The 19,680-nt window shown below is 37.3% G+C and overlaps 1 protein-coding gene across 6 annotated transcripts in view; it reads left to right on the top strand.

The window, feature by feature from the left end:
• Positions 1-19,680, top strand: part of LOC126369329 (uncharacterized) — a 202,899-nt gene that overhangs the window by 171,536 nt on the left and 11,683 nt on the right. The window contains exons 1-2 of one of the 6 annotated variants that reach the window (XM_050013662.1): positions 1,987-2,088; positions 16,451-16,818. The exons of 2 other annotated variants lie outside the window; for them this stretch is intronic. In XM_050013662.1, the coding sequence (XP_049869619.1) occupies positions 16,582-16,818 (237 nt within the window). In that variant the 5' untranslated portion in view covers positions 1,987-2,088; positions 16,451-16,581. Of the gene's footprint in view, positions 1-1,986; positions 2,249-16,450; positions 16,819-19,680 lie in introns of those variants that run through there. 3 more of the 6 variants (XM_050013658.1, XM_050013661.1, XM_050013660.1) reach the window with 3 other exon arrangements.

Here is a 19,680-nt window from a genome sequence, read left to right as displayed (position 1 = left end):
AAAAAATACGGCATACAAGTATTCATAAGAGAACAGAAAGGGAAAGTAAAAGGTAGGTAGGTGGTGTACTGTATCTTTCGTGCAAAACTTGTAAGTATTGTATGTTGTGTGCAATAAAGTATATTTGTATTTGTAAAGGAAGGTTTAGTCAAGATTTATCTAAGTCGCTTACACAAATCTATAACATTCATTACATTCTTTATTGGGCGCAGTTCGTATCAACCTGGAGTGTTGGAGTAGGAGTAAATAAGAAAAGGAGGTAAAATGAAATATAAATTAGATCGTAAATCTGTTCATTAGCAAGTATTTATTTCACACGTTATTAATTATGTACATTATATTTACAATAAATACAAATTTATTAATTTCTAAACAGTGTCAATTTGCTTAGAAACTGTCTTTGTGACACCCTGTCACATTGTTTTTTTTTTTTCATTAAGTCGTTTGATCTTGAGGCGGGACTTGTTCAGCTTTTCTTTTAAATTTTTCATCTCGTCTTCTTGAACTGACTGAAATAAAGTTTAATAATAATGTTAAAATAGTATATGTACAAAATAATCTATAAAAATAAAAGTAAAATATATCTGATTTAAGTGCATTGTGCAGCTGGTTGAATTATACACTCTATATATGTATATCATGTTAAAAATATAAAAAAAGCAAATTATTTGATATACCTTTTCATGTAAATCCAGTCGACACTTTTGGATTTAATATCTGAAATCAAAGATAATAATAATTTACTTATATAAAACGTGTACAACTCATAATTGTTTAGACATAAAACAACTACAGACTTAGTATATATACTAAGTTTATTAAGTACATAATAATATGTAGTTGAATGATAGATAGTATAAACGTGTTGTGATAACATGATACAAATATCTTATCTATCTATCCAGCAGTGAGATGATGCAGGCTAGGCTGAAATTTAAATTTAAACACCATTTCATCTGTCTGATCTATAATGTTCAATGTAGGAATAGCATCGTCTCGAAGACGCCTCCACTTTGAATTAGGAACACACATAAATGAATCCGCAGTAAAATGTTTCGAGCAAATACGGCTGTACTTATTTGGAATCCAATTTCGTCTATTAATGCGAATTATCCATTCTTTCTCTTTGTTATCGTCTACAGGAAATCTAAAAATTAAAAGTATCGATAATTTTAGTACATCACTATGGACAATCAACATAACCTCAAATCAATTCCGTATTCATCGATGAAACGTATAATATAATGGATATCTCAAATATTTTATGCTACAAATCTATTCAGCAAAACATATTACTTTCCTAAAATTGTTCAGCAGTTCACATTTCACTAGAAAATTACAAAAAACTTACCGATGAAACGACAGAAGTTGTTGGCTATTTTCTTTTCTTCCTGAATGTGAGCTGCAGCCCCATACCACACAAGACATAATGTCACACAGTCGAGACACTCAATTATTTGATATAAATAAAAGTTTCTTTCCATTTATTTGGAAAAATATTGTTAAATTATCACTTAAAACAATCTGAACACAAGACACTCGTAAACACAGTTGACGCGACCGTGTCAAATAGTTCGGTAAATATAAGTAAAATCTTCTTATGTATGTTACTATGTATTTGGCCGAGTTAAAATGAGTCCAATAGGTCCAAATGACATTTCATGTTGTGACAACCTCGGAAAAAATGAAGCAAAGAGCGAATCATTTGTCCTTTTCTCACTCATAGTTTGTGTCGTAAGCTAGAAGAGAGCCGGTTTATAGTTTCTGAATTCTTATTTTAGCCTTCCTTCTATGCTTTAGTTATTGTTCTGAGGATGTAATAAGCTCCATACTGAAGGCTCGAGGTGACCGGACCCGTGCGCAAACATGGAGATATACCTCTCTCGCTTGCACTTGCGCACGCGCAGGCTTGGCGCCAAAGCCTGCGTCGTTTGTCCTTGTCGTTCGCGCCTGTCACTGCGCAACTCGTATACACCGACGCTCAATCGCCGCGCGTGGACGTGTGTTGTGTAAATAATACACTTTTAAAATAACATTAATGTGAAATACAAGTAGTTTAACAATATTATAAGTGAGAAAAGAGTGCAAGTGTGTAAAAATTATTAGTGTCTTAAGTGCTCGGTTTTAGTGTTAAAAGTGTAAGTGTTCTAAGCCTAAGTCGGAGTGAGTGGCTTTGTGTTCAGGCTGTTAGCCTTCGGCCAGACAAGTAGCCGAATAATATATTTAAATGTCTGCGACACTGCAATAGGTAACCGTTTCAGGGCCACATTCCTTTTCAGACAGTTGTAACAGCTGGCCAAAGATATTAATAAAATAAATAGAAAACGCATTGCGACAGTAATGTGAATTGAAATCGTGTCTAATCTATTCAATCATTAGTTTGTGATAGTTTGATTAAGTTGTTTAATTATAGAAATGACGTGTATTGGAAGTATTAACACAGATGTGAATAACATGGAGCTAGGAAGCGGTTGGTAGCATAGTTGTTATGAAAACAGTTACTTCATCGTTTGTTTACACTTAGGCATGTCTTAGTTATAAGTATATGCCTTCCGGGGTAGACGAGGAAGATTTAGTACTAATATCTGACTCTACGTTTGGGTTTTATCGCATTAGTTTATGTTGGTACATGTCAAATGTAGAGTTGTAGTACCGAACTACTTGGTAATGTATATTGTATGGCTCAATAAAGTAGACATTCCAATTTCAAACACGTATCAGACCATAGATCATAAAAAATCTAACTGTTCTGTATTCTATTGGTCATGGCAAAAATTCAATAGGAACCTAATGTTTTTCTAGATTTTTATCTATAACTACCTACCTACTTTCGTTTATTATGTCTAAAGACACTACATACATAAATTGCCTATATACGTCCCACTGCTGGGCACAGGCCTCCCCTCAATCAACCGGAGGGGGTATGGAGCATACTCCACCACGCTGCTCCAATGCGGGTTGGTGAAGGTGTTTTTACGGCTAATAGCCGGGACCGACGGCTTAACGTGCCCTCCGAAGCACGGAATCATATTACTTTTTCGGACAATCAGGTGATTCAAGCCTGAAAAGTCCTTACCAAACAAAGGACAGTCTCACAAAGTGATTTCGACAATGTCCCCATCGGGAATCGAACCCGGACCTCCAGATCGTGAGCCTAACGCTCTAACCACTAGACCATGGAGGCTGTTAAAGACACTATAAAGTATAAAAGCAGAAACAAATACCATGGTAGAGCGGGCTGTATGCGTAAGCGCATAAAAATTCTCAGTCCATGGGTTTTATACTTATTTTGTACAGGATATATATTTTACTAACGTTTTTTTCATCCTTTTCGCTTCCATCAAAAGTGCGCTTCCCGTAAATTGAACAAGTGAGCACCCCAACACCACGAGTGTAATTCCCGGTAATTACGCGCCATCACTGCGCAGGCGTCGAGTGCCGCCATTGTCTCTAACCTGCGCGCACGGCGTTTTTCGCCAAAACAAACGTAGGGCTGCCAAATACATCTTAACTTTTTTTACTATTTCATGATACATACATAACTACATAAATTCAGGCTCGTAATCCCTCACGGGATGGGCAGTAATTAAAAGACAACTTGCATCCCCTTCTATTATGAGGTCCTCAGATGTAATGGTCTATCCTGTTAGATTTTTTTTTTGGCGGGAGTATTGTGGGTTTGCCACAGATAGCATTAATTACCTTTCCGGACAAATGAAGAACGCGAAGGGCTCTCACCCGGTTAACCTGTTAGAAAGGACACAACGTTACGTACGTCAGAATAGGGTATTTAAAAAGATAAATTAAAAAATGCTAATTTAAAAATGGATGCCAGTGTAAGATCATCAAAAATCAATCTTATTTTACTTTTCGACTTATTTTCGAATTTAATTTTTGAATTAAGTAACAATGAGTACGACGTTTGACCACTTTTATTGATGACGTCACAGGACAGTATTTCCATACAAACTCCAAAGAAAACTTTCGTTTTGACTTTCCTATTTCGCATTGTTATATACTCTTACTTAAACTAAACTGTACCTACATTATATACGAGTAAACATCAACCCACGATGTCATAATGCTCTCATTGTCCTCGGACATTATATAAAAAAAAATAAACAGCCAATTACTCTCCAAGTTAAGGCTAGTTCTGCAGTAAAGCCTTATATGCTGGTTTTTATGTAAGAATGCATTGCACAGACTATAAACTTGTCTGGAATAGGTAAAAGAAACATGCGGAAGGTGTGTAGTCTATACTGTGAGTCTAAAAAGGTCAATGAAATAGTTTATGTAAAAGAAGACAATACATTCTTGCAATTTTACATGTGCGCATACAAATGTCATCAATTTAAGAGCCACGCTCTTGTCGGTGCAACATTTTCCATTCCAGTCTATCAAAGGCCAATTACTTGACTTCCCTATAAGACACGACGTTAACCTTTCCTTTAATCTGTTCCATGTAAGCTTTTCTTGGTCTTCCCCTTCCTCTCTTTCCTTCTAGCTTTCCTTCTATGATGTTTTTAATAAATTCGTCGTGTCTTATTAGGTGTCCAATCATCTTGCCTCTTCTGTCCTCAAAACAAATGTCAAATAGCAATATTGCTTTTTTAAATAAATAGATTCAATGTGGCCTTTTTAACCTAACATCGTGTCGCGGAATCGAATTCCGGATCGGACTAAACTAATGAATTCGACTTTATGAGTTTGAATTCAATTGTCTATTCAACATAAATGAATTCAAACTATGTATACATGTTTCCCTTCACCGCTGAGCGCGTGATAATCATTTATGATACAAACATGAATTCGAAAACATTAATTTAAACACCTGTGACTACCCCAATTACGTATGTAGCCTAGTCCAGAGCTTATGTTATGTAAAACATCACTTAGTAAAACAGGTTGTATGTTATTTTACTATCAATATGGCAAAACAAATAAAATTAAAAATAAAATGCCCAGGTGTAAGCATACACATCTGCAGGGACTAGAGTCTCGACTAATTTATCTACACTCTATATCGTATGGCATATAATTTGCAACTTTAAGTAATAGCTATTTGTACATACTTCTTGTAGTTGAGTCTTGTTGGTGTGTCAGGTTAGAATCGAAGCAAATAAAAATGTAATTCCGTCGTCTCTGCTTACCCCGTATATATGTATGACCTAACCTGTATTGGGCGTGTTGGAAGGTCAGACAGGCAGTCGCTTCTGTAAAAAACTTATCAAATCTTTAGGTAAGCGGACCCTGTGAAAACAGGATTACGCTAGGAAGATGAAGAGTTTAATACCGAATGCGACTGCAATGTATCTTCTGGTATTTGTATCCTACCCAACCCGATAGAGATCACGGGCGTGTGTAGAATTTGTCTGATGATTGATAGTCTATCGTACGACAACATTACGTCGGACATTAGTTTCGCTTCGACCGATAGCCGCCCACGCATTCGATGTGCGTACGCGCATCTAATTCAATTACGACCACGCCACAATAACAATGATTGTGGTTTTACGCAATCGTAGTAATATGAAAACTGATGATATCGGGCTATTACTTCTTCTTAGATATTATATATAATGTATATGTCCCATTGCTGGGCACAGGCCTCCCCCCAAACAACCGGAGGGGATGTAGGGTGCTCCTTCAGTGCCGGTTTGTCCAGGTGTCTGGGCTAGTGAAAATACCGATAATAAAATTCTGACCAAAATACGTCAGGATCACGACACCGACCCCGCCGGCGTGGTCGACGCTTTCCCACATTTAGCGCTTATTGCTATCCCCACTAGATTCGAATCCTCAGGCCTTTTGTCTTAAATTTTGTACCGCATGAGAGCCCTCAACGCTCCCCATTTGTCCGACCAAGTAGTTAATGCCAAAATATGGCGAATCTACGATATGTCGTGCTTGTTTGAGAGCTTTGTTTAGATAATTTTCTTTTGATTGACTTTGCTAAATACAAAACGAACCTTTTTTAAAAGTATAGGTAGGTACGTAGGATAGCAAAGTACAAATTTCACACCACACTGTACTATAAAAGAACATGTAGCATTGTGTAGATCTAGGACATTGTACCTATTGTCTAGAAGGCGATAGGCCTAGAATCCATGACACACATGGTAGACCACAGGCAGTGTGCCAATATGAGTTGTTAGAGTCGTTCTTGTGGTAAACTAACAACTGATTTGAATAAGCACAAGCCACATGATGAATTGGAGCCTAAAACTAAAAGCTAAAAGCCGGAAAATTCCACATGATATTGTGGCGGACCCAACTAGTTGGCCACCTAGTTCCGCTCACATGCAACAGATGGCGCCACATTCAATAATGCAGTTTTCAAGCAGTCGTGAAACGCGATATCGAAGTTTACACAACAAGACGCATATACTTATACAACTTCCAACATATCACCGTTGCATCCCTAGTCACACTACCAACTTGTGGTTAGTAGGGTTCTATGCTCAGTTCGGTACCCCGAAAACATCCTTTGGCGGCAGCATACCCACGCTGCTAAAATATAAACTCAGAATCATGAGCTGAATTTATTATCCCCCTCAGTGTTCGGTACGGTATCATTAACGTCCTGTATAACGTAAGCTCACGACCATAACAGCGTATATACAGGATGTTAGTGCCATCGTAACGATAACTTTGAGGGATAATACAGACCAGAATCATGGTGGAGTTAATATCAAATGGAATTTTCCGTCGCAAAAGTATGGAACTGAAAATATTAAAAAAAAAAAACACAAAAAAAATATGAATTTTCCGACAGCAAATTCCACTTGATATCAACTCAGAATCATGGTCTGTATCATCTCCATCATCACTACACGCTGTATAGATACCACCAATACGCTTGTATCCATCATCACCAGCCCATTAACGTCCCCACTGCTGGGAATCGGGCCTTAAACCACCACGCGGGACCAGTGCGGCTTGGTGGTTATTAACAACTGCTAATACAGCCGAGACCAACGGCTTGACGTGCCTTCGCACGGAGGAGCTCGAGTTGAAAACTTTTTTTTGTGGTCACCCATCCTATGAAAAGCATTTGCGAAAGTTGCTTAACTTCAACAATCGCAGACCGAGCGCGTATACCACTGCGCCACCGAGCTCCTCAACGCCTGTATCCAATTATATATAAAAAACGGCTACACACACGCCTGGTTAGATACAATGGAATTATAGATTATGCATGCCCTTGATTCGCCTTTTTAATGTATAGATTCGTGATTTTGCAATACGTATCCAATGATTGGGTATACTTAAAACTCTTGCATTAACCTCGGGGTGTATCGTCGATTGTGTTCTATGTAGTCATATATCATTCTTATGCCTATCCTGTATTTCATAACTATGTTTTGTTCCACTATTAGCATCTTTGTTTATACTTATAGATTAGTCGTATAGCTATAGAAAATTGCGTCCGGTCTAACATGCTGGTTGTATTGTTGGCGATGGAGCTATAATTATACCTCTAGAGATCATTATGTATATATTTGGACCCCAATTCCAAAAATCTATCCCAAACGGAAGTAAGGGCGTGGGTCTGCCATTTTTTATTCTCTTATAAGCACTAAAACAAATGCTTAAACATAACAACATAGAGTAGAATCATGCGCATATCTCCTAAGAGGTAGGCAAAATATATAGTATATACGAGAATACACTCACACCTCGGCAAAAATGTTTGTTATACAAAAAGTTCTTCTTCTTCTAATCCTTTTAGAAGAAAATTTATTCATTTATTTATACATTGTTTTAAGTTTACGCGCTTATTATCATAATTAAAACACATAATAACTCTGTGACTGTGATGCAGTCATCCGTGATCATGGCACTTGCAACAGTTTCGAAATATCGGGAGTCGCATATCCCTATTTTAAACGCGATAAGAACCCGTTATTATGTGTTTTAATTATATTTAATTATTAATGTTTTTTAACTTTTTTTATTATTATTACATAACATAACATAACAAATACTTTATTGCACAAACAGGAAAACACAAAATACAAAACAAAAGAGAAATAGAATTAGTACAATAGGCGGCCTTATGATTATTTCATTTTTCCCGTTTTTTTTTTTATTTTTGTTTTTTTTTTTGTTGGGATGTAGGTTCTGCAGCTTGCTCCCATGACAAAGTAAACACGAAGTTCTTAATCCTAGTAAAATTCTCATCTATTCAAGACCCTTTCCCCGCGCGTGGGATGTACAGATTGAGACCTTTTCTCACGAGACGTTTGACACACGTGTGAAAACTTGGATCACAATCTCGTAATTATATTTTCTACTGCCTTTTGTGTAGTCACTATACATGTATAAGGGGAATAATATCATTTATTATTAAACTTTTCATGTCATAGCCCTGTTCGGAAAACGCGTAACTTGTTTCCAATCCCGGCTTGGGCTTTAAACCACTGAATTCGAGCACATACTAACGGGTTCTTACCGCGTTTAAATGGAGATATGAGACTCCCGATGAATAATGAAATTGAATATCGGGAGTCTCATATCTCCATTTAAACGCGGTAAGAACCCGTTACTATGTGCTTTAATTATGACAATAACCGCGTAAACTTAAAACACTGAATTCGACTTTTTATTTTTTTTGGGTCATAGATACTTAATTGATATCACAAGTGTGAGCTACTCGTAATAGTAAGCAAGGCAGCAGTGCACTATAGATGAGCATAGTAATTGAGCACTTACTACTTCACACTTTAGCACCGAGGCAGAGCAATTGATAGCTAAATATATAATCTCATTGTTACCTCGCATAGTAAGTGAGTGTGGTAACAATGCGCCATCATCGTATTAGCCGGAACCATCGCTTCTCTTGAACTTGCGTTGCAACATTGTGGAATAAGCTTTATATCTTCACAGTATCGGATACTCTTTTTTTTTCATTATAGTTTTATATACATACATACAGCCTCCGTGGTCTAGTGGTTAGAGCGTTAGGCTCACGATCTGGAGGTCCGGGTTCGATTCCCGATGGGGACATTGTCGAAATTACTTTGTGAGACTGTCCTTTGTTTGGTAAGGACTTTTCAGGCTTGAATCACCTGATTGTCCGAAAAAGTAAGATGATTCCGTGCTTCGGAGGGCACGTTAAGCCGTTGGTCCCGGCTATTAGCCGTAAAAACACCTCCACCAACCCGCAGTGGAGCAGCGTGGTGGAGTATGCTCCATACCCCCTCCGGGTGATTGAGGGGAGGCCTGTGCCCAGCAGTGGGACGTATATAGGCAGTTTATGTATACATACATAAACTGACCCCTATTTCTCACCAGGGTAAGCAGAGGCTATGGAATTCCATTTGATTTCATCCTGACATACTTATCTTGCTTCCTCCACATTCATCAATCGTTTCATACACGCACGCCGGTTCAGAGTAGATCGTACTGAACCTTTTCTAAGGACATTTCCAATTTGGTCAATGTACGTCCTTTTATGTCTCCCTCTGCCAGCTCTACCACCAACCGGCAAACTTCGTTTTATATATTATAGTTTTTTGCAAATGTTTTTTGAGAAAACACAGAATTCAGTGGCTTAATCACGAATATGTATTGTAACTTGTCTGAATGATTGTGTCCTTTCCATCGTGATGGATTATTAGTGCGGTGGACGAGGAACTTATCACCATATCCTCTTGCGCCCGAGATTTCCAGACACATACATACATACATAAACTCACGCCCGTAATCCCTAATGGGGTGGGCAGAGCCACAAGTAATCAAAGACAACTTGCAGCCACTGTTGATACGTAGTCCAAAGATGGATCCAAGAGTTCCAGACACATCAGTAAAACAATAGGGTTTGGATATTAAAATAACATTCGGATCTTACGAGTTCCTGTCTAAGTCCCTATTTTTGGGTGTCAATACTCAACGTATGCCAAATTATGCTACATTTAAGTTTAACATTAGTACGTATAAACATTATTTGAAATGTTTATGTTAGCTAATTGTTGCCCAATCCCTTGTGTTCCTTAAATTTAGCAACCACAACCTCGTAAATGTATTGCCTGATAAACGTTGTTAATTATTTAAGATTTTTGCTAACAAGACAGTGTCATGCTACCAAATTAAATTGTACTTATGATGGAATAAAGAACATTTAGACACAAAAAACAAACTCGACGTTGCGGCTAACCCTAAATAGACTGCAAGCGTGATTCAGATTATGTGTAGGTAAATTAATAGTCGCCTAATACGGCGATTTCATTAGATCCTTTTTAAATGTGTGCCGTTTTAAAAGGCCTTGTGGAGTGAGTTTGGTAACGAGCAAGATTCTTAGAACGGTATCGCAACGCGCATGCGCCGCCTCTTGAATGGGATGACGTCACTGCGCAGTAAGAGGAAAGATCACACGGATACTGCTTCTGGGACGAGACACGGATTCTCGTGAAGTCATTTCGATAACCTTAACCTGGTCTCGGAATTCTGTGAAAATATTTCATAAATAACTGACGACTGGACCTGGCTTTCCTGGGAATAACTTTTGCTCTAGTCTTGTTAAAAAAAAAACAGATAATATAAAAGCATAAGCCACTGTAAATCTATATTTATTTATTAACGGGAATTTCGCGCCAAAACCTCTCTTTGATAAAACTAGACAATCTGTAAAATCCAACTTTCAAAAGCCTATGAGTTGTCTCATGACATGAGGGTCTGCCTACTTTGATAGGTATACGGGCGTGACTTTATATATGTACTATAAAAACTATATAATAAAAACAAGCATTTATATTTTTACAAAAGCAAAATTATTTTCGATACATCTGCGAGTTATTAAATTGGTCAATTAACTATCAATAAAAAAGAAACAAATTAATCTACACACCGGAAGTTTACGTAAGACTTTTGACAAGTTTTACGTCTTTCAATGCCTTTTGAGTTTAATTATAAGGTAATATCTTGACAGGTTGTCGGGACAACGGTAATTGGGCGGGAAGTCGTTATCAATCTAATGAAAGATAACACGTTCTCACAGTACGATGCGCTTGCGACTTGAATGTGTGTAATGTGCCTACTTTCAAAAGAAGAATAGGAATAATATATTTTTTTAAATGTGTCAATTTTATTAAGTTTTTTGAATATCTAATTCTATTATTACTCATTTTAAGTTTTTGTGTAATTTTGTGCTTTTTTCGTAGTTCACTTTTTACCAAATACTAATAATTATACCTATTATACCCAAAAAGTTCAAATTTAAAAATAAGTAACTAAAGTATTTGCAAGAAAAGCCTCAGTTCAGACTTACTATTTTACTATAATCGCATAGATTAGAATCCTACCATTCCACTCATCCCAAGTTTTTTTACTGAAACTGTTTACGAAAAACATAATCACGCCCGTGATCCTTATGAGGGTTGTCAAAAGATAACCGACAGCTTTACGATACAACCTTTGCAATAATAGCACTGCAGACTTGTAAGAAGAAATCGCGTAATAGAGATCCGTAACTGGATCCCGAGCGCGGGTGTGTGACCGTCTCACGATTGAAATTAATCGCACATACACACATACACACACACACTACGTCTTCCATACACACGTATCACTGCCATACAAACGTGTACGGTCACGAGTACTAATATGTATACACTTTGATACCATGTCACATAAACTTTTTTGACAAATTAAACCAGGGTTCTAAAGTGCGTAGATGATATTGCTCATGACTGTACCTACACATCACGCTCACTTCCTATAAGTTTCTTGTCGAAACCTTTTTCGTATTCAATAGGTTTTTAATTGCCCTTTATTGAGTACTCGTATCTGTTTTGGAAATCAAGGTTAAATTGTTTTGATACTTTATAAACGTGACTTTACGTTCAAGAAGCATCACGCGCATATGCCCTTTACTTCTCATCGGGTCCTGCGAAGTTGTTTTTTATTTAAAAAGTTATCAAAAGATATATTTTTTTCGAAAATACGCTTCTGAACTTCACCTAACAGACTCACTAATACATTGATTGAGGTTTACGCGGTTATTATCATAATTAAAACACATAATACCGGGTTCTTACCGCGTTAATCAATCCCCGAAATAACCCGGTAAGAACCCGGTATGATGTGTTTTTTACGACTCAATAATAATGCTTACTCAATTTAGCATACTCCATACACCTTTGACATTTAATTCAAACAAATAACGTTTCCATACAAACATACGTTTTATAGAACGTGAAACTGAAGGTCATATTACATTTTCAACCATGCATACATACATTTAAGTATATCTCATACATATAAATATCAATAGGTCACCTTGGTCGTTGCATTCATGAGTATAAGAAACCTTCCCCACGCGATGTGATATCGCGTCTATGTCCCATTAGGGTAAGGTAGCCAGTATTAGACTTCACGTAGTAAAACTCATTATACTTTCATATAGATAGATAGATATAAGCTCACGACTACATCCCAATTGGGGTAGTCAGAGGTACATCCATCACAAGATGAACTAAGTACCCACGCCTTACCGAACTTTCTGTTACACCAACGTGATAGCTGGTGAGCCGTATCGCCATTTACAATAGACGTTTTGACATTTTGTAAACCCCGCCGGCGTGGTCGACGATTTCTCTCAATCAGCGCTTATCGCCTATCAACCCACTAGGGTCGATTAATTCTTTCAAATATTTTTCCTCTCAGACGACGCCCTGAGCCGAGGTTCGCGCCCAACTAGGCACCCTCAGGCCTGTTATCTTAAATGTTGTACCGGGTGAGAGCCTCCAGCGCTCCCCATTTATCCGGCCAAGTAGTTAATGCCATCTGCGGCAAACCTACAATAAGTCTCGTCAAAAACGAAAAAAAGGACATTTCGTGAAAAGTACGTACAGTTCGTCTGTCATGTGCCAATTATGTGCCGCAGTAATAAGGCCCATAAAGTTATGTAAAAAGAGTTTTATTAGGTATCCTTTAGGCAGATAGGATCAGAGACGAAACGGTAAATGCTGACCAACAACTGCAAACTCTAACATTTTGCAGTACCTACAAGAAATAATAATTTGAACAAAAACGCAGCCAGTGTCATGACTAATTAAAGCACATAATAACGGGTTCTTACCGTGTTTAGATGGGGATATGAGACTCCCGATATTTCAACACTGTCTCATATCCCCATTTAAACGCCGTAAGAACCCGTTATTATGTGCTTTAATTATGATAATAACCGCGTAAACTTAAAACAATAGTGTCATGACTACTTAGTAAAAACTTTTTCCCGGGTACCCTGCACTCAGATCGTCAATTGTTTCGATATCGCACTAGGAAACAGGGATTGCACTGAGTCGTCGTGGTGAAGCTCTCTTATCTCACGCAGGTTTAGCCTTATACGGAATACAGCTAAACCGGTTTCTATGTAAGATTACTGCCATCGTAATTATTATACCTCACCAGATGAGCTTGTATCCGTGATCATCTAGTCTATAATTACAGGGATCTGTGACTATTTCAAGGTTTAAAAAAATCGTGTGAAATTATAAGTCATTATTTAAATGCACTATGTAAGTTAATAAGGTGATTTGCTAAAGATTTTTGTAGGCAATTTGATAATTATTCACATTATAATTGCTTTATATTAGTAATCATAGACATAGACATAGCTCGGAGAATTGCAGAGCTGAAGTGGCAGTGGGCAGGACACATAGCGAGGAGAACCGATGGCCGCTGGGGCGGAAAGGTTCTAGAATGGCGACCACGTGTCGGACGACGCTCAGTGGGTAGGCCCGCTACAAGGTGGACCGACGATCTGATAAAGGTCGCGGGAAGCCGCTGGATGCGGGCAGCGCAGGACCGATCGTCGTGGAGATCCTTGGGGGAGGCCTATGCCCAGCAGTGGGCGTCGTACGGCTGATGATGACGAGTAATCATAGACTAGCATTCCTGTGGTTACTTTCTAGAGGAGCAAAAGAAAATATCACATACTTAAAAAATGTATAAAAATAACATTTGCATAGCGAGTGTTTTTTTTGTGGTTAATAAGAGTGACCACGACAGTGATATATCTATATGTCTCTCTCTAAAATACTACCCATGTCCTGCGTTCAGAACAACGGGTCTAAAAAGGTCACATTGAATAAACTCATCATCATCATCATCAGCCGTACGACGCCCACTGCTGGGCATAGGCCCAAACTCATCTAAGAATGCAATATTGATATGTGACATAGCACATTGCCTTTTAAACTCCCGGGTTAATAGAATACAACACACACGATCCGGAGGTGGGGACATCACAAAAATCACTTTGTGATCCCTAGTTTGGTTAGGACATTACAGGCTGATGGTTAGGACCTTTAATAATAACCTTGACACCAGGGATGATGAGGTTGGTAATTCACCTCACAACCCACACGATAGAAGAATAAAACAATGATTTTACAAGATTAACTCGAAAATTTACACACATCCGGTGGTCTAAGGTTTAGACTCTAAACCTTAAAGCTTCGGCGTAGGCGGCATTTTTAAGTCGTTTTCCTTATACGCGAATCGAAAGCCTCATATTATGTGTTTCTGCCTTATTCCAAGAATCGCTTTAACCACACATAAATTACATAAAGCCTAGCCTAACTTGTTAACGTAATATAATATGAATCACGAATTTTATAATGAATTAGTCAACACTAAAAGTAGTTTAAAAACGTGACGTTTCCGCCTCTTATCTGAAACTTAAGTTGTTTAAGTATTAAGTTTTAGTGGAATGATAAATAATACTCGCCTAAGTTCGTTCAAATGTCAAGAATTTCCCAGAGACAAGTTATGTTAAGAGGAGTGAGAGATATCTAGTACCAAATTTAACATAAGCAGAATTCTGTAAAATATATTAATTCTCATTATACGATTATATACTAAATAGATACTCAAAGTAGCCGAATACTTAAGTAATATTAAAGGATATGATATCGGGTTCTTACCGCGTTAATCAGGGATATGAGACTCCCGATATTAACCCCCCTCACGTTATCATAATAATAACCGCGTAAACCTCAAACTATGGATATTAGTAAAAGTACAAAAACTCTTCATAACAAGCATCTCTTCGTCTAATCTGAACTATTCTGTAGATTCCACTGTTCAGCAGACTTGTTATAAAATATCTGATTAATCGTATCAAAGACTATGGTTTATCACGAGGTAAAGGAAACTGACCACATACCGCGCAAGTCCACTCGCTCGACATACTTTCATAATGACTCATTCGAAAGTTCATTCATGATAAACCGAAGGGTGCTAAGTTTTTATTTGTTGTTTTGACACGACGTAAATATTACATACTGGAGGTTAAACATTCTTCAAATGTGACTCATTGGGAAGGCAGTCAGGAATTCGGGAATAACGCACGTGCGTTTTGTCTTATTTTTTCTGGATCACGACCTTTAAAAATGGAACGTGAAATTATTTTGTTTTATTGTAGAATAGTTCGAATTTTTAAGTAGTTTTATTAGCCGGCTTTTTGATACTCTGTTTATATAAAAGTAGCTCAGCTTACATCGATCGAAAGTTGCAGATAAAGACAAGATCAAAGGGAATAATTTTTAGTTTCAGTTAGATTTTACCAGTTTTCCTGTACCAAAGCTTAAATTAAATCGTAACTATAACTTCTTTACACGTAGATATAAGAACCAACAAGCATGAAGACGTTATTGACAAATAAGAAACGTATTTTATTTTGGTGAATTACGGTTAGTCTAAACTTTAATAGATGTAGGTACCTCTTTTGATTTAAGTAAGACAAATAAACCATATTGTTCGTCGCTAAAGATAAGATAGTATCTATTGTTTCTTTTATTCTTTATATCTATTTATCACTATACTGCTAAAACTAACATTTCCACAAATGGCATTCACATCTGTGTACCATATTCTGAGCACGTGTTTCTTAAAACGTTGTATTTTACTTTAAAATTTTATAACTCAACTTAGAAAACTTTATCTCTATTATAACTATAAACAAAGGTTGTGTAGTAAAAGAGAGAGATAGATGCACGAATTAAGACTGGTAATAAGACAGGGACGGATTGTGTACCCACGTGAGCAAAGTTAACAATAGATAACAAAAAAAGCTACCTGGAGGTTCCCCTCCCGCGGCTGTATCACTTCAGTCTTCTGTTAAGCCTCATCCACGGCGTTTGTATTTGTGTCTAGATAAAACTCTACAAAATATAAAGTGACTAATATTTAAAACGCGGGACCTAGGATAACTCCCTAATGCACTCATTTTCAAAGTGGCGTTAATGTTCAGTAATTGGTGTAGTGACGTCATCGGCAGGTTCGGGCCACCTGTCGCGCTACCTGCCGCAACTGTTCCCGCCATTACGATTCACATGTCGTCGTCGTCTTGAATAGAATACACGGGAACAGTTTGTCGAACGCCTTCGACGTGTCGCGGTTACATATTGCCTTGGGGCAGACATTTAAAAATATTTTTTTATAGTGCTTTCGAACAGTGGAATAAAAACGAATAAAAAATGTGCTATGACTTCAAATAATTTAAAGAAATGTACGAAAGAAAAATCAAGTGATTCGTTGGAAGGACCAATACAAATGTCAGTGATAGTGTAGAAGATGATCAAGTTTAGGTATAAGCGGAAGGAAGTCAGTGATGGGAAGGCGGGGACTGCTATTCAGAAGCAGAAGATTGAGGGATTGAAAGACCGGGAGCTGCTGCCTCCAAAGGATATGATGTTGGTGGGCTCTCTGGCAGGAGTGAGGCATAATACGCTGCCGCGGACAAGGCCACCGTCCGCCGCGCGCAGGGAAATGCCCGAGACCATCAGCCAGACTACTTTACTGCTGTTTCGTGTAAGTTTTATTACGGTATACAATAACATAGAGCATACAACAGCAACATACACACAACATAAAATAAGTCATATTGCTAACATTATGCTCGATAGTTTAAGTTAATTGAGAAGAGGCCTGTGCCCAGCAGTGGTACGGGCTATTTATGTTATATTTTAGAGGGTTATGAAGGCAAGGCAATGCTTTTAAATCAATCGCTTTTATTAAAGAAACTGTCTCTCATAACACTATTTGCTATTAAATATAATACTACAATGCTCAAATACATAAAAACCACGCATAAAAGTGCGAAAATCCCACCGCACCGTTGACCTTACGTCCCCGATACAAAAGACATCAACGCGCGCTTCCAGTGAATTAATTAAATATAAGTTACGCCTGTCGTGTCTACATTGGATATAATTCTGAAGTAATCAAAATCCGTTAGAGGTGCTTAGAAAACGCAAATTTAATACTAATACCATAAAATGCTTTTTAAATTAACCGGGTTAGGAGATAAAATTACGGTTATTAAGTTATAAAGATTTAGTATTTTGAAATATTTACATTGACATCATTAATCCTTATTATGATTTCTTTAAGTACTTACCTATAAAGTTGTGATTATGTTCACACCGGTAGATGCCTTCCATATGCAAAATGTCCCATTCTATCCGCATAAAGTACCACTTTCATATTACATTTATACATTGGTACAAAGCGATCCAAATCGCGTAGAAAGGTAATTACTTAATCATAATTATTATGACGATTTGCGAATGGTCATTTATCGTCAAGGGGACTGTTCGCGGTCCGCCGGAGGTCTGTGTTGCTCTATGCTTTTCGTGAATGGGACACGAAAATTCTTATAATTGGCATTTAATTAATAATAATTATTAATATTAATAAAATTTAATTAATAATTTACAATATTATTAATAAAATTTAATCAATAATTTACAATTTTATTAATAAAATTTTATTAATAATTTATAATATTATAATACTTAGTTTCTAAATAAATGCAGTTCGCTTTCCAAATATAATAAAATTCAGTTAAACTTTTGTATTCGTAATCTGATTCGCCAACTAGCAGTTACTTGAACTCCATACTTTCCTCGTAATTCCTCGTAAGTAGCAAACCTCTTGCGATGCAAGCGTCGTCGCCTCTTGTCGCCATTGTGTCGCAGCCCGCGAAGGCAATTTGTAAGGAGAATACTAAGCTGCGTCCGCGCAGGCTAAAGATGCGTTGTTTATACACCGCGGCTTGTTGCGCTGAGCTCGGTGAGGTATTGTGGCGGGCTATTGCGAGTTGTAAAGACTATATTTTTTGCTTTTTAAGCTTTGTTGTCAACCACATGGTCATTTACCAGATTGTGGTCAAACATTTTTTTTTGTAATTTAATAGATGTGTGAGTACAATGTATTTGTCTGTAGATATTCTATATTTTCTGAGCAAGTGACTGTATTTTTTTAATAACTCAATGTTAGGTGATATTAATGTTTTCCCAATTTTAATTCGACGTTTTTATTTTCTTCTGAACCAAATAACAATATGATGTTTTAGATATTAGTAGGTATAGGTATTTTGTTATATTATTAAAATTACTTAAGCATGTAAATTATATTATGATCATAATAAGTTTGTAATTATATGATCAAAAGTTGATAAAAACCTAGTAATAAACCCGCCTCGATGTCAGCGCAAAAGCCTCATAAATAAACATGTGCGTGTGCGCATCCTACGTCCTGAATCCTCTATTGTCTGAAGGAAATTTGTGACAAACACAATAACGTGTGTCGTTAATTTGTATTCATATTTTATGCGCGTGCCGGGAATAAGGATTTATTTTATACATTTCTTGTTGGTTAAGCGAGTAGTTATCCTTGTGGTTAGGGCTTTAGTTTTAACTCTTTCAGCTTTTGCTCATAACTACTGTTTGGATTTGCAGCCAATTTTCTAAAGTTATTCCAGATATACTGACTAATCTTCAGGTTTGGTAAGCGGACCCTCATTTGAAAATGGGATAATCCTAGGGAGATGTTAATGATTTAAAAATATATTGACTAGTTTTAGTAAGAAAGGACCTGGTGCCTACACATGTCCCCAAATCTACTTAGGTATTTTATTATGTGTTTTTACGAGTAGTACGGCTTTGAAATACACTACTCTGGGCGCCATATCACTTGCGTCAGACAGAGTACTGCGGGGCGGAAGGCAAGAGGGAAACCACTGCCCTATTTTTCCCTAAAAAGTTGCATGGAGAATGTTACACCGACAAGAGCGTGGCTCTTAAATTAGTGATGACTTTATTGTGCAAATACAAAAAAGAAACTTATTTTCTGTATAAATGATAAGCAGCATTTTTTTATCTTCTTTGCGTTTCCAGTCCTAACCAATCGAACGACGATTTCCCTCATTCAGCGGTTGTCGCTATCAGCCCACTAGGGTGGGTTAATTCTTTCAAATATAGAGTGGTATTAATAAACAAATCTTAGCTGAGACTGCCTTCAAGATCATGCTTAAGTCCCTGTTTTTATATGAGAATTGTCACATTGACATGATCTTGAGGGCAGTCTCCAAGCTGAGATTAGTTTATTACATACATACATAAACTCACGCCTATTTCCCACCGGGGTAAGCAGAGACTATAGAATACCACCCTTAATCTGTTCAGACAACATCCTGAGCCAAGGTTTCGCACCCAACCCTCAGGTTTGTTGCCTTAAATTTTGCACCGCGTGAGAGCCCTCAACGCTCCCCATCTGTCCGGCCAAGTAGTTAATGCCGTCTGAGACAAACCTGACATAAGCTACGTAAACTTATACTCACAAATCAACGAACAAACGTAACATTTATAACGTGTTTATGATTAAAGTGCT

This window comes from Pectinophora gossypiella, chromosome 9 (genome assembly GCF_024362695.1).
Source record: "Pectinophora gossypiella chromosome 9, ilPecGoss1.1, whole genome shotgun sequence".
Classification (NCBI taxonomy): domain Eukaryota; kingdom Metazoa; phylum Arthropoda; class Insecta; order Lepidoptera; family Gelechiidae; genus Pectinophora; species Pectinophora gossypiella.
This window is presented reverse-complemented; position numbering and strand designations above follow the sequence as displayed.